Raw genomic sequence first — 13,127 nt, forward strand, 5'->3', positions numbered from 1 at the left:
GGGATTTTAAACAGCAGGATTAAAAGAGCGCCAGATCTAAAGCATCTGCATTTTGTTTTGATCTGTCAAGGAAACAGCTCGATTTGCAGAAGGAATCACCCAGCCGGTGAAGTTTTGTGCTTTTCCTTTGAAATAGTAACAGCTTTTCCGTCAGCGCGTCTCTGGTTTCCTTCCGGGGGGATGAGCATCCTTACCAGCCCCTTGTGCAGGGAAGGAGCCGGGGGGCAACGGTGGGCTGTACTTTGGCCAACACGTCCCTGCTGCAAACGCCGGTGTCCATAATCCTCAACGGTCTGCCCCGCAGCGCTGCGAATATCAGCGACCCAGGCACGTGGTCCAGCATGGGATGCACGTGCACCGAGCAGGTATTAATTCTCACCATCCCCCGGCCAAGCCACCCCTGGGGTCCGTGGCCACCTTGCATCTCTAGCATGCACAGAGGTCCATGCAGCACCAGCTGCAAACCCCGGTCGTGCCCAGTCCTGGGGCTGCAGTGCGTAGCGTTATGCCATTGATGATCTGCACGGCTCATCAGCTGGCTTTAACTATTTACAACGGTTGATCAGTCAAGTCATTGACCAAGGTAACAGCTTTGTTTACTTCTTCCCCTCTGCTTCAATTTGTTCTGATCACTGTGCTAAGCGAAAGGCCATTTTGATGGTTTTCTCACCAAAATGAACTGCAGCTTGTACAGGCTGTGCCAGTGACACAGCTTTAATCGTGCCATCTGGGAGAGAGAAACCTTCTCGCCCTGGTATCTCCAGACTCCCGCGCTATGGGCAGCACAGACTTGGCCCCAGGGTGTTCCTGCCCATCTCTGCTCCGGTAGCCTGATGCTCTCTGGAGAGCTGGACTCCTGTTGCACATTTTCAGGAGTGATTTGGGGAGCTCTGTGTAGCCCCTTCCTGATTCTTCCCACCCATGGGACCTGCTGATGGCAAGGAGGAGATGCAAAACCAGTGCACCGAAGACAGGCACCTCCCTTAAAGACTGCAGTTTGATGAGCAATCAGGCTCGTCGCCGGCCTCCTGGCTTGAGATTAGAGAGGAAATCAAGCCAGAGTTTTCTTCTGCACAGTGAGGTGTTATTATTATCATCAAACCCCAGAGTGTTTAAAAACAATCAAACCCCAGTAGCAGCAACTGGTGTATCGCAGCAAGCGCAATCAGACACCAAACATGTCCTTGTCTGGGATTCAAGTCTGAACTCTTGAAATTTGGGAAAAGGTTGCAATCTTTCACGTTGTTTATTTGTTTCTGAAGAATAGGCACATAGGAAAAAAAATAGACGGGGGGGAGATTAGCAAAGTTGGCATCTCCACTCCGAGGTGCAGCATCTCCACCCTTAGGACCTGGGGTTCACTTTGCGGTGGAGCCAAGATGCCCGCGTCAGGGATGGAGAGGTTTGGAAAGAGGCCGTTGCTGCAGCAGCCATGCATGGATGGAGGTTTGTCAGGATGGGAGCTGGAGGCTTGGAAGCCTTTCCTTGAGTATGGTGGGTACCATCGTCTTTGCTCCCCCAGCCTGCATGCTCAAGGACTGGCCAGCCATCAGCAAGGATGCTCAGTGCTTTGCTCAGGGCTCTGCCCTCCCCAGCTTGATCAAACCCCAAGCTGGAAGGCCCAGCCTTGTAATTTAGATGGCGGAAAGATTACCTATCGCCTGCGCCGGCTGATAAATTAACCCGCTGCACCAGCACGGAGGGAAGACGGCAGACATGCAGCTGAGGAACCACACAGGGACCACACGTCTTCATTAGGGAGGGAGCAGGCAGGAGAAGAGGAATAACCCCATAGATCACCATTATGGAAATTTACTCTTAATAAAGAAATAATTTGTGCAATGCATCACACCGGAGCCATGCAGGGGGGTAGCGTGACACTGCTCGGGCTGTGTTGCTCACTCCATCATTTCTCACAAGAAATGTCACTCATGGGAGATGCTCTGCAAACATGGAGCTGCCAGCACAAGTCGTCTGCTGTCCTTGCCCATCTCGGACCTCCAAGGGATGCCAGCACATCGTCCATGAAACACCATCCGTCTCCATCAGGTCCTCCCCATGGAGGATGCCACGGTTATGGGGGCAGTGGAGGGATGCAGGGTGGTGCTCACAGCATCCCACTGGCAGCCGTCACGCATGGAGACAGCTCCTGTCTGAGGATGAGAGGGGACTGCCACGTTATGGCACTAGAATTAAAGGTACTGCTGGCAATAAAACAACAAAACCCATTCTCTGAGCAATTTGTAGCAATTAATAGCCATTCCCAGGAATGAAATGTTAATTAATTCATTCCGTGAGCCATGCATTTATTTAAGGTATTTGTGGGTGTTCTTGGTACTTTTATTAAGCAATTAAAATGCGTCCAAGAAAATATTTATCTATTTTAAGTCATTCTTAGTAAACACAATTTATATGGCAAGCAACTGCTTTATTCTGCATTGTTAATTAAAAATAATAATACACTCCACTTCCCTGGGTTACACGCCATCAGAGCAGCCGATCTGCTGGGAGGTCTGGTTTGAGGAGTGTGTGTGCTGCTGGCAACTGCAAAAAAAACCTCCTTAGCAACGATCCACGTAGCCTGCAATGTGGATTTAAGCAGTGCTTGATGGGGCATTATAGAGCTCAGAAAGCCCCAGCATCCCTGTGCTGCGGGGTGGGTGCTAGCGATGCCCCTCCACTTGTTCCTGTGCTGCTGGGAGATGCTGGAGAGAGCCATGGCCTGATGAGAAGCTTTATAAAGAAGAGTGTGTACGAGTCCTACAGCCTTCACAGGGCTGTAAAGTAAATAGCTTGTTCACACATGGTGTTTGTTGAAGAATTACAAGACCTTGTACTGGAGACAGAGGAATTTATTTGTTACGGTGAGCTTGGGCAGCGCTCAGGCAGATGAAGTGCTCACTAACAATGCTCCTCTACGTCCCGATGCTCTACAGGGCACGTCACGCTCTTTTTGCAAACGCGGTTAGCTCTTCGTGTGCTCCACGAGCCTGGAAGCCCGGCCAGAAGCAGGGTCCTTGGGGGGAAGTGATGGAGCTGCTGGGTAAAAACCCCTTGTGCAGAAAACTCAGCTGAGCATCTTCCACTGAGATCCTGGGAGGAAGCACAGGAGCTTCATCCCAGCTTTTGGCAAGTTTCGTTCAGAAACCTGAGCAGGTCGCTGAAGAACCACAGTTGTATGAAAACTGAAACAAAGCCACGGCATTGTTTGTGAGCTAACATATCCCAAATGGTCCTTTCTTATTTGCTTGTGTGCACTCTTTGCTGGGAAGCAATCAATGGAGTCAGAAAAATAATATTTCCCTGGAGAATGTTGCTTTAGAAAAGTGCCCCCCGCCCTCTTATCTTTAAGTGTTAAAAGGACCTAGTACAGGGTTTTTTCTTATTATTCTTTAATGACTGTTTTTTCATTGCTGTCTGCAATAACCCCTTTGAAGCTTGGATCGAAATATCTGTTTCCTGGTTGAAATTTGTTTTCCTCCATCAGCCTGGCCGATTCAATTTCCAGAAGACACTGAATTGGGAGGCACTGGGCACTCCCTCCAGAGAGGCCAGAGGAAAACAAACACAGGTTAGAAATATGGGGAAGGAAGTAACAAAGTGAAACTCAGACCAGAGGGGAAGAAATGCCCGTCTGGGGAAACAGGCTGAGATGGTGCTTGGTGAAGAGAAAGGAAGATGAGAAAATGTGCAAAGCCTGAGGGAATGAGGAACAGCAGCAGATAGGATACTAGGTCTGCGTTGGCCATACGACATGGGATAGTGGGGAGAAGTGGTGAATTAGGAGCTAGATCCTCAAAAGGTGCCTGTTGGGCGTAGAGAGCAGACAGTGAAGGCATCTCACAGTGATGCTGCCACTGTCACCCCATGGGGACCACCCGAGAAGCGCAGGGAGGATGGGATGGGTCCCGTGGCATCCCCTCTGCCGTGCTAACCTTCAGCGTGGAGAGCCCAAGGGAACCATAGGAACAGGTCCTTTGGGCAGGATCCCCGAGGGCAGAGCCTCACCCCTCTCCTGGGGCAGGCTCAGAGCAGGGGGGGACACACAGCGATGCTGTGCTCCCCCTGCACAGACCTGTCCCTGCAGCCCCTGTAATATGATTTGGCTTAGGAAGAAAACCAGCAGCAAAAAATGACAAGTGAGTTAGCGGCTGAGTCATGTGAGAGACTAAAGGAGGTAAATTTATATAGTCTGGAAAAGACCCTGGGCAACAGGTTTGCAATCTATAAATAGCTTCAAGGTAACAATATAAATGAAAGAAGCCCCTGCTCTCAAGGGTGGTAGGACAAGGAGAGCTGGCTGGGAGCCAGGCTCGATGTAATAAGGCTGGTGAGACATTAGGAAGAAATCATGAAGAGCCAAAGCAGTGGAGGTGGTGGACAGGACTGCTGGAGCATCCTCCGCATCTTCTTGGCTCCGTTTTATTCAGATTCTGTTTATAAATAATTACTGAAAGGTTTATAGGTGAGTAAGACATGTTATGGGCTTGTTAAAAACATAAGTAACTTGCCTTCGGGCTGTCCACAAGCACATCGCGGGAAGCTTTACAAGAGGGTTATCAGCTGTCGTTATTAAAAAACAATTTGACATTATAAAAGATCTATACTGCTTGTTCAGCCACATTGATTTAGCAGTGTTAAGCCTTGGAAAACTGGAGCAAGAACCTTGATCTCTGCTGAAGCACGAAAAATTGCTGTTTGTGACACATCTCTGCGCACGGGAAATCCAGTTTTGCGGAAGCGATCAGTTTTGAACAAGTACTTGAAGCACCGTGCCACAGTTGTTGGTGTGTGTTTTCCCAAGCCACTGCAAAGTCAAACAACTCTTGGAAACCTTGCCCTCCGTTTTGTTTTCTTTTGCAACATCCAGGAGGATCTCAGCTGAAGTCTGCCCAGCTCGAACCCGCCTCCAGACACGTCTCCACCTGATTTCCAAACCCTGGTGCCCTCCACGTCTCTGCTGGGAGGAGGAGCTGCAGGCAGGCTGCAAGGCCATGACCCAGGGAGCTCACAAGTCACTTTTATCCTCATCTTGAAACCTCCTTCTTGTCCTTTGCAGAGCAGGGAAGGTGGTTTTGTGCAAAATAACCAGGAAAGTGCCAGGCGCAAGAGAAGCGCTGGATTCCCCCACAGGTTTGGTGCCGCACGCACCCCGTCCCATTGACTGCTGCAAGGAAATGGCATCTGGTGCCTCCCTTGAGCACCAGAGTAGCAGAACAAGACCCTTCAGAGGCTGAAAATCTGCTTGTGGCTGACAGCCTCTATGGGGACAAAGTTGTAAAAGGAACTTAACAGAGTAGAAATACTCCTGACGAAAAGCACAGGGTATTTCCACGTTCACCAGTTGAAGTTTCCCTGTCCCTCTAGCTTTCTACCGTCCTTCCTTCCTTGCTTTCTTTCATCAAGTGTTCAGACTTTAAGCCTTTTTGACCAGCAAACCAAACAGCAGGCAATAAGGAAGTGTCTCTTCTTCACCCCACAACCTGTGCAAAGCTTCAGGGATGAGATACCGGGGCTCTGGCAGATCCCCCTGGCTCTCTTCTGCCGCAGCCCAGGGAGAAGGAGCATCCCAAGGGACAAGCTGCTGCTGCAGCACTGGCAGATGCTCTCCATGATGGGCAGCATCCTTCCTGCAGCAGGGAGGCAGCAGGGCAAGGCACATCCCAGCAGGAGGCAGGGAAGCATGATGCTGAGCTCAGCCTTGCTGGCTGACCTCTCGCAAGCCCCTTGGCTTGAGTTGCAGTTCCCTCTGGAAGGAGAAGGGCATGACCAAAGCATCGTTGACCATTCAAACCTTTGGAGCAGCACCTGGCAGGTGTTGCTTGTGCTGGTTTTTCCATACAAGGAAACTCCCTCATTAACACACGAAGCGCAGCCCTAGAAATAAAAGCAGCGTCTCTTGATTAATTATTGAAGGGGGAGTCCGGGGAGGAAGGGAGGGTAGGGAAGCTGAAGTGGCCAGTCAGCATCTGTTAGAGTTGCAAAGATAAATGAAATGAGAGAGCAGATAAGTGCATACAAATCAGCTTACATCTGTACCGCTAATACATCTCTTTCAAAATGCTTGTGTCATCAGATGGTGGGTGAAGCCTTGCAGGTCAGCTGTCCTGATTCAATTAGGTTCACATTAGCAGGTGCCAGGGGAATTTGCTCTAGCTGCACGGTCAGAGCGTTTTCCAGCCTGCCACGGACCAGTGTTTCACTCTCGCTCCAGCCCCACGGAGGCACTCAGAGAAGCTGTCCGTGCCTACAGACCCTCTGTATGAGTTCACTGTAGCTCCAGTTGTCTTTGGTTGCCTTTGGGGCAGCACGAGTCTGGCATTAAAGCAAGGGGAACCCATAGCAGAGCAGTGGGGATGAGCAGAGGAGAGCAGTAAAGGCAGGAGCAGGAGACCTGTGAGAGGACCATGAGCAGATGCTGTTTGCCTTGAAGGGGACAACTTCCCCAAAACCACCCCACCGACCCCCCATGGGAAGCAGCATCCGTGGCTCATCTCTGCAGCGCTGGATGGGGCAAGTCCAGCTCACAGTGCCTGCATCTTTCCCCAACCCAAACATCCCAACCCATCCAACGCAACCAGAGGAGAGCAGCCCTGAGACAACAGAGGCAGAGATTCCTCAGGGAAATCCTCTTCCCTCTAATTTACCTGTCAGTTGTTTTGGGAGGATTATTGTATTTTTTTTCCCAGGCTGCTGCCTATGATTTCTTTCCCTTCCCCCAGAGAGCGGCTGGAGTTTCACACCAGCCTGACAGCATCTCCTGTCTTTCCCACCCGCTCCAGAGTGGCAGGTTGCCAGATGGTGCCCCATTAGGTCACATTTGCTCATTGTTTGGCAAACAGCGGCTTAATTCAAGTGCTGAGTTGACAGCTTGTTCTCCGAGACAATTTGCAAGTTGCAGTGTTGCAAATGCCAGCTTGGCTTTTCAGGGTAATGTTATTTCAGCTGCCTTAAAGGGATAAAGTTCTCTTTGATTGGAGAAAAAAAGAAGAAAAGGGTGAAAGTGGGGGGAAGCTGAAAAGGTTTTTAGTGGTTTTGATGTGGAAGGTCCAGCAGTGTTGGTTGGCAAGCATTCAGAAAGGGACTGCTCTCCTGGCACCATGGTTCTCCATCAGCAGAGACCCTCCATGTCCCATCACTCCTATCATTGAGGTCTTCCACTCATGCCCCACAATCCTAAGGAATGAGGTGTATTTCCAGTGAAACAGCCTTTCACAGGGAAATAGCAATTTTGGTTTATTTTGGAGAGGTTTCAGTAGGGATGTACATATACATGGCTTTGGTGTCACCTCCAAAACCCACGGTTATAACCCCTACATCCTGGGCAATGATGTAGGGATCATGCGGATGATGCCGAGGACAAGTGCACCATGATGATGCTCTTTCTTCTTTAACAGGTGGGCAAAAAAAGGCCAGGTTATAAAGGAAGCATCCGGTGACTTCTATGAAACCATCGTGGACCACACCTTCTTCTTCGAGCCCGTCTCCTGCGAGGTCACCAACGCGCTGGGCAGCACAAACATCAGCAGGACCGTGGACGTCTACTGTAAGTAATCTGTCAGCTTGAGACTGGCTTAGGAGGGCTAGCAGAGCTGCTGAAAATTAACGGGAAGGGGTCATGGCTAGATCTGACTTGCCCAGGGTGACCAGGGCTTGCTGGGCTCTCTTGCAGCTCAGACTTTGTAAATGCTCTGGTGGGGGGAGCCATGATTTCCTCTGGCCTTACAAGCGCACAGCTCATGATGGTGGTCCTCAGGGAGCTGGTCATTCTGGGGTTGCAGCAGGCACCTATCTCAGGCTCTTCTTTATTTGGAGGTCTTACATGGCTGTGACCTGTAGGTCCATCAAGACCTACCACTGCTTCCTCTGACACAGTGACCTCTTTGGTTTGAGAGTTTCTGGCTAACACAGCCTGTCACTGGGAATAACTCTGGTCTCCTCTGTGCAGTTGGGCCCAGGATGGCAACAGAACCACAGTCCCTCCTCGTTGACCTGGGCTCGGATGCAGTCTTCAACTGTGCTTGGACTGGGAACCCATCTCTCACCATCGTCTGGATGAAGCGAGGCTCAGGCGTGGTAAGAATCGCTGCCAGTGCGGCGGAGAATGGCACATTCAGGGCTTGAGGTGCTGTGTCATGTTCCCCATGGAGCAAAGCCCATACCTATAGGCTGGGAGCTCCTGGCTGGCCAAATGCTGGACCTATGAGGCTCCTCCAAATGCAGGGGACAACGTGACATTGCAGAGCAGTGGCTCCCAGGCTGCAGGTCTGCAAGGCTGCGGCGAGTGTCCCCGGTTAGTCCAGAGAAGTACATTAAGCAGTAAAGGCTTTATTGCCTTCGTAATATATTGGATGAAAGCGTGTGTGAATCCACGAGATATTTAGATGGCAGGCTGGAAAGTCAGGCCTGGAGTCCCGTTCGGGAGAGGCAAAGGGAAAACTAGACTGCTGAAAATCACTGCCATCACTGCCGCAGAGGAATCGAGGCAGCGGGTTGTCTGACCCTGCCTCATTGAGCCCTAGCAGAGCCACCTTCCAGAACGCACACAGCTCTCGCCCGCAGATGTTTGCAAAGGAGTCCTAATAGAAGGAGAATCAATTCCCATGATGATGGGCATAAGGGTTGAACAGAGGCCAGAGCATCACTTAACCTCTCGCTGACAGGTAGCGCTTCTGCAAATCTCCTGCGTGTGGTCCTTTCTGGGATGGTCCTTTCTGGCCTCCAGACCTGTGAGTTCACAACCTGATGCGTTCACCTCAGCTCGCCTCCACTGTAGGCTGGAGCCTGCTCAAGCGGAGGGAGTCTAGACCTGGCCCGGCAGACTTCTCCACGTCTCTTTTGTCCTGAAAAGTGAAAGGAGCTTTGCAAATATTAATCGCGGCTCAGTCAGCCCAGGGAGGCGTGAGATACTCTCATCCCTTCTTTACAGACAGGAGGGCTGAGCAAAGCCATGTTAAGAAGCTAAAGGAGGGCTGAGATGTGAAACTCATTCAGAAGGCGCACGCAGGTTTGGGTTTGAAAAGCATCTTTCAGCTTCATCTGGGCAGATGCGTCCTGAAGTTGTTGAGACAACGCTGACTTACGCAGCTCAAGCCTAGGTATTATCAGAGAGCTGGACTCGGACGGGAGTGAGATGAACGGGCTGAGTCGCTCTCCTGACCTCTGCTCACCAGGCACAGATGGAGGAGGGGAGCAGACATTGAGGCATTAACTGCTGGGGTATTTTTTTCCAAACCATAATGACCTCGGCGAGGGCCATCTCCTGGGAGGTAATTATAGACTTGGGAGAGCTGATGGCTCGAATCAGCTAAGGAATCCCAGTGGGTCAATAATCCCTGGGTGGTTTCCCATCCCACAGCTGCAGTCATCATTTCTCTGGATTATTATCATTATAGGCAATGCTCTCGCACCATAGACTTCCATTTCATTTTCTCAAAGCCGCTGAAGTGTGCAGGATGGTTGAAAGAAGCCACGCACAGCGAGGACGAGGGCTTCCTGACCCTCACCATCCAGCCCCAGCCACACATCAGGGCTTGCCTGCGCTAACTGGCACCCAGGCAGCACGCAAGCAGAGCAGCCTTCTCCCTTTTTATTTGGCTCCCTCTAGCTGACTTGTGCTGGCTTGGAGCATCTCAGGGCGTCAGGACAGACCCGCCGGCTCGTTTAACCCAGCAGAGATGCTTGCACTGGTCAGCAGAGCCGCCTCCGTCTCCCCCGAGGGGATGCTGCTTTGTAAAGCCCATCAGTGGCCAGCCGTCGCAGTGGGATGTGGGATCAGGGCTGCTTTTTTTCCCAGCCCCTCCGCTTTCAGAGCCAGGTCGAGATCCCACAGGATTGCCTTCTATCCTTCTACTTTCCCAGAAGGAAACAAATCAGAGACCGAAGTGAGGGTGAGGCCAAGTAAGCACAGGCATTTGCGTGGATATCTTTGTAACTGATGCTAAAACAGTGGGTTTAAAAGGGATCTGAAACTCTGTGCCTCTTCCTCATGCCACATTAGGGGTGAGACCCCCATCTTCTTGCTACAGGGAGACCCAGATCCATGTCCAACCATCACTCAGGGCTTTGCATGAGCGCTAATTTCTGAAGGCATCAGCTGTGGGAGCAGCAACCAGCAGAGCCGGGGGCTCACCAAGCAAGCAGGCGCTGGAAGGAGGAGAGGTGATGGGCTGGCCCCAGCCTGCAAAGTCCTGGGGGAGAGAGGCGAGGGCAACCGGGAGGAATTAGCTCCCACACACACGTTTCCAGCACGGAAACGCATTGCTCCAAAAGCCGCTATTTGTTGTAGAACTCCCATGTTTTTTTAAATACCACCAGTGCCGGGATACTGCTGACAGCCTCAGCCAGATCGCTCTGCTTCAGCAATTTTCAAGGTTTAATAAAGCTGCTGATTGCACTGCTGGGGCAGGAGGGCAACGTGGCTGATAGCCACGTTGCAGCCAGTCTGTAGGGAGGGCTTGCTAAAAGCACCTGAGATTTCCCTGGCTATCCAGACCCAGTTTCCAGGGGGCTGCCGGCTCTCCAGGTTGGTTTCCCACCACTTCTGGGTTTGAAATCCCCGAGTCAATCCTGGCAGCCTCCCCTGCACCCGCAAAGGTGGAAATGCAAGTGTGGAGCCTGGTTCTCTCAATGGCTTTTCTGCTCCGGGTTACAAGGCAGCTATGTCACTGCAGCTACCAGAATTTTTCTTGTGTTTTGAACTTCTTGCAAAACTGGGGTTTGTAAAAATTCAAGTGAATAGGAACAGGACTTATATTTCCCCCCCAAAACTGGATCATTTCTTTATTCCTTGGTCAATAGCAATAAGTGATATTTCCATGCCACGTAAGACTTTGGGCTCATCCGCTTCATTTTCTCTAGGCTGCCCTGGAGTTTGTAACACGTCACTTGTTCTACTTCGCATCGGCCCTCCCGAAAGCAACCCTCTCCTCTCTTCCAGGTCTTGAGCAATGAGAACAAGCTGACCCTGAAGTCCGTCCGCCAGGAAGACGCTGGAAAATACGTGTGCCGAGCCGTGGTCCCGCGGGTCGGCGCGGGGGAACGGGAGGTGACGCTCACCGTCAATGGTACCTCTTGCTTTCCTATTGCTATTCCGTCCTGCCATCTCATTACTTTGTTCCTGTTGCTCACATTGCTGAATTATCCCCTCGGCTATTTGCTTCCAGAGTGAATCCTACCCACAGTTGGATCAGGGAGGGTCCTGCCCGGCAGGCAACATGAGTAAATTGGATTTTACATTCATTTGCCTGGAGATGCATGGGTTAAAGCAAAAAAAAACCAACATTATCTAAGACCTGCATGGTTCCTTATTATCAACAGGGGTTTATTGAGTAGTTGGGAGCTGGCGTCTTTAAATCTTTAATAGATTTATCTTGCAAAACCCTTGCAAGGTCGGAGAGCACTGTTGTCTCTGTTGTACATCCAGAGAGCTGGGAATTGAGCCTGGATCCGAGACCAGCAGCCTAATCACTCTCTCAGAGCCCACGTGAGGACACCTGTGCGAGGCAGCAGTGCTATATAGCTCCTCCATGGCTTTTGGGGCTTACCCAGCACTGTGTCAGGATGTGGCCCAGACCCGCACCCAGAGCTCTGGAGTTTAATGATGACCTGGCCAGGACCTTGCAGCAGCCGGTAACAAATTTCAGCCTAAATATGGAAGGGAAAGAGCCAGGCAGGCTGCAAATAGTAGAAATAGAGTATGAATTTTGCATTGTCTCTCACCTGCATGACAAACTGGCAGGCTTCAGTCCCCGCTCACTGTCACAAAGAGAAAAAAATAAGTGGGGAAACAGCAGAGGCAGTAGCAAGCGTTGATTTTAAATGCAGATAATGCAGATGGGTAGGTGCCCCATCCCTGGAAACATTCAAGGTCACGTTGGACAGGGCTCTGAGCAACCTGATATAGTTGAAGATGTCCCTGCTCATCGCAGGGGAGGTTGGGCTAGATGACCTTTAAAGGTGCCTTCCAACCCAAACTATTCTGTGATTCTATAATGCTAGAAATGGAAGCCAAGGGCAACGCAGCAGGGAACTGAAAATCAACCACCCCCTTGACTTCAACTCAGCTCCTCGGTGCCTGCATGCTCCTTCCCTGGCGGCTGCTGGGTTTTAATTACAATTAAACTAGCTCATGGAAAACAAAGTAACAAATTAGCACAAACAAAGAACCTGCTCCTTTTCTGACACCTACCAGGCACGTGGCCGCCTTGAACACAGAGCAAAGCACTTGGCAGGCTCCGGGCCGTTTGCAGCGTGTGGCATAGAAAAGCCGCTCTCAGGAGCTTTGCAGCGTAAGCTTTTCGCCTTGCAGAGCTGACAGGGGAGCAAATGAAATCCGTGCCGTGAGGTTCACCGCTCAGCTTTGAGCATCTCCCGGGAGCCGACTGCCTGCAGCATCCCATCCCACTAGGACGTGCTGCTGGGGGATCCACTGCTGGGGTTCGGTGCAAGCCCAAGGTGACAACGTTGGGACACGCCATCACAGGCGTTGAACCCTACACCAAGGGAGAATCCCACGCCTCCGGGTCGATATGGTCTCCTGGCTCCCCAAGCTAGGAGAACCAAGGTGGGCAAGCACCAGAGCAGCGTCCCCAGGTCCAACATCCACCAAGCCCCAGGGTTTGGCTGCCCGTCCTGCAGCTGGAGCAGCCCTCCAGCTCCAGCAGCACGGCATGGTGTGTCTAATCCAGCTAATGAATTCTGCTGAAAGTCTTTTCTGCTGTAATTTGAGAGGGAAGTTGAACGCCTCATATTTTCAAGTGATTTTAAATCCAGAGGGTGATACAATTGTCTTGGTATTACCAGGTGCCTTCCTCCATGGGCTGGGATTCGTCACAGTAAAATTAGGCATTTAGAAGTGTCTATTCTGGGCTAGCGGCACAGAGTCTGATCAGTGCATGCGGGCTTCGAAGGGGCTGATCCATCCCACCAAAAGCCCAGGGACCCCAACTGAGGCATCTTCATCTGCCCCAGCCTGAGCCTGCAATCCTGCCTGTAGCAGCCCATCCACTCTCAAAACAGTCACAAATTGTGGCAGCACGATGCTGGGGTGGGAGAGCATCCTCCTGCCCTCCCTGCAATCGGGTCTCACTGCCCTCCCCACCGGCAGCCTCGCCGGCCAGGTCTGC

At 51.3% G+C, this 13,127-nt stretch overlaps 1 protein-coding gene across 1 annotated transcript in view; it reads left to right on the plus strand.

Moving 5' to 3' along the window:
• KIRREL3 (kirre like nephrin family adhesion molecule 3) overlaps nucleotides 1–13,127 on the plus strand; it is a 141,220-nt gene that overhangs the window by 106,438 nt on the left and 21,655 nt on the right. The window contains 3 exon segments of the mRNA XM_075034913.1: nucleotides 7,398–7,546; nucleotides 7,949–8,076; nucleotides 10,940–11,066. Coding sequence (XP_074891014.1) covers nucleotides 7,398–7,546; nucleotides 7,949–8,076; nucleotides 10,940–11,066 — 404 coding nt within the window.

This window comes from Buteo buteo, chromosome 9 (genome assembly GCF_964188355.1).
Source record: "Buteo buteo chromosome 9, bButBut1.hap1.1, whole genome shotgun sequence".
NCBI classification, from domain to species: domain Eukaryota; kingdom Metazoa; phylum Chordata; class Aves; order Accipitriformes; family Accipitridae; genus Buteo; species Buteo buteo.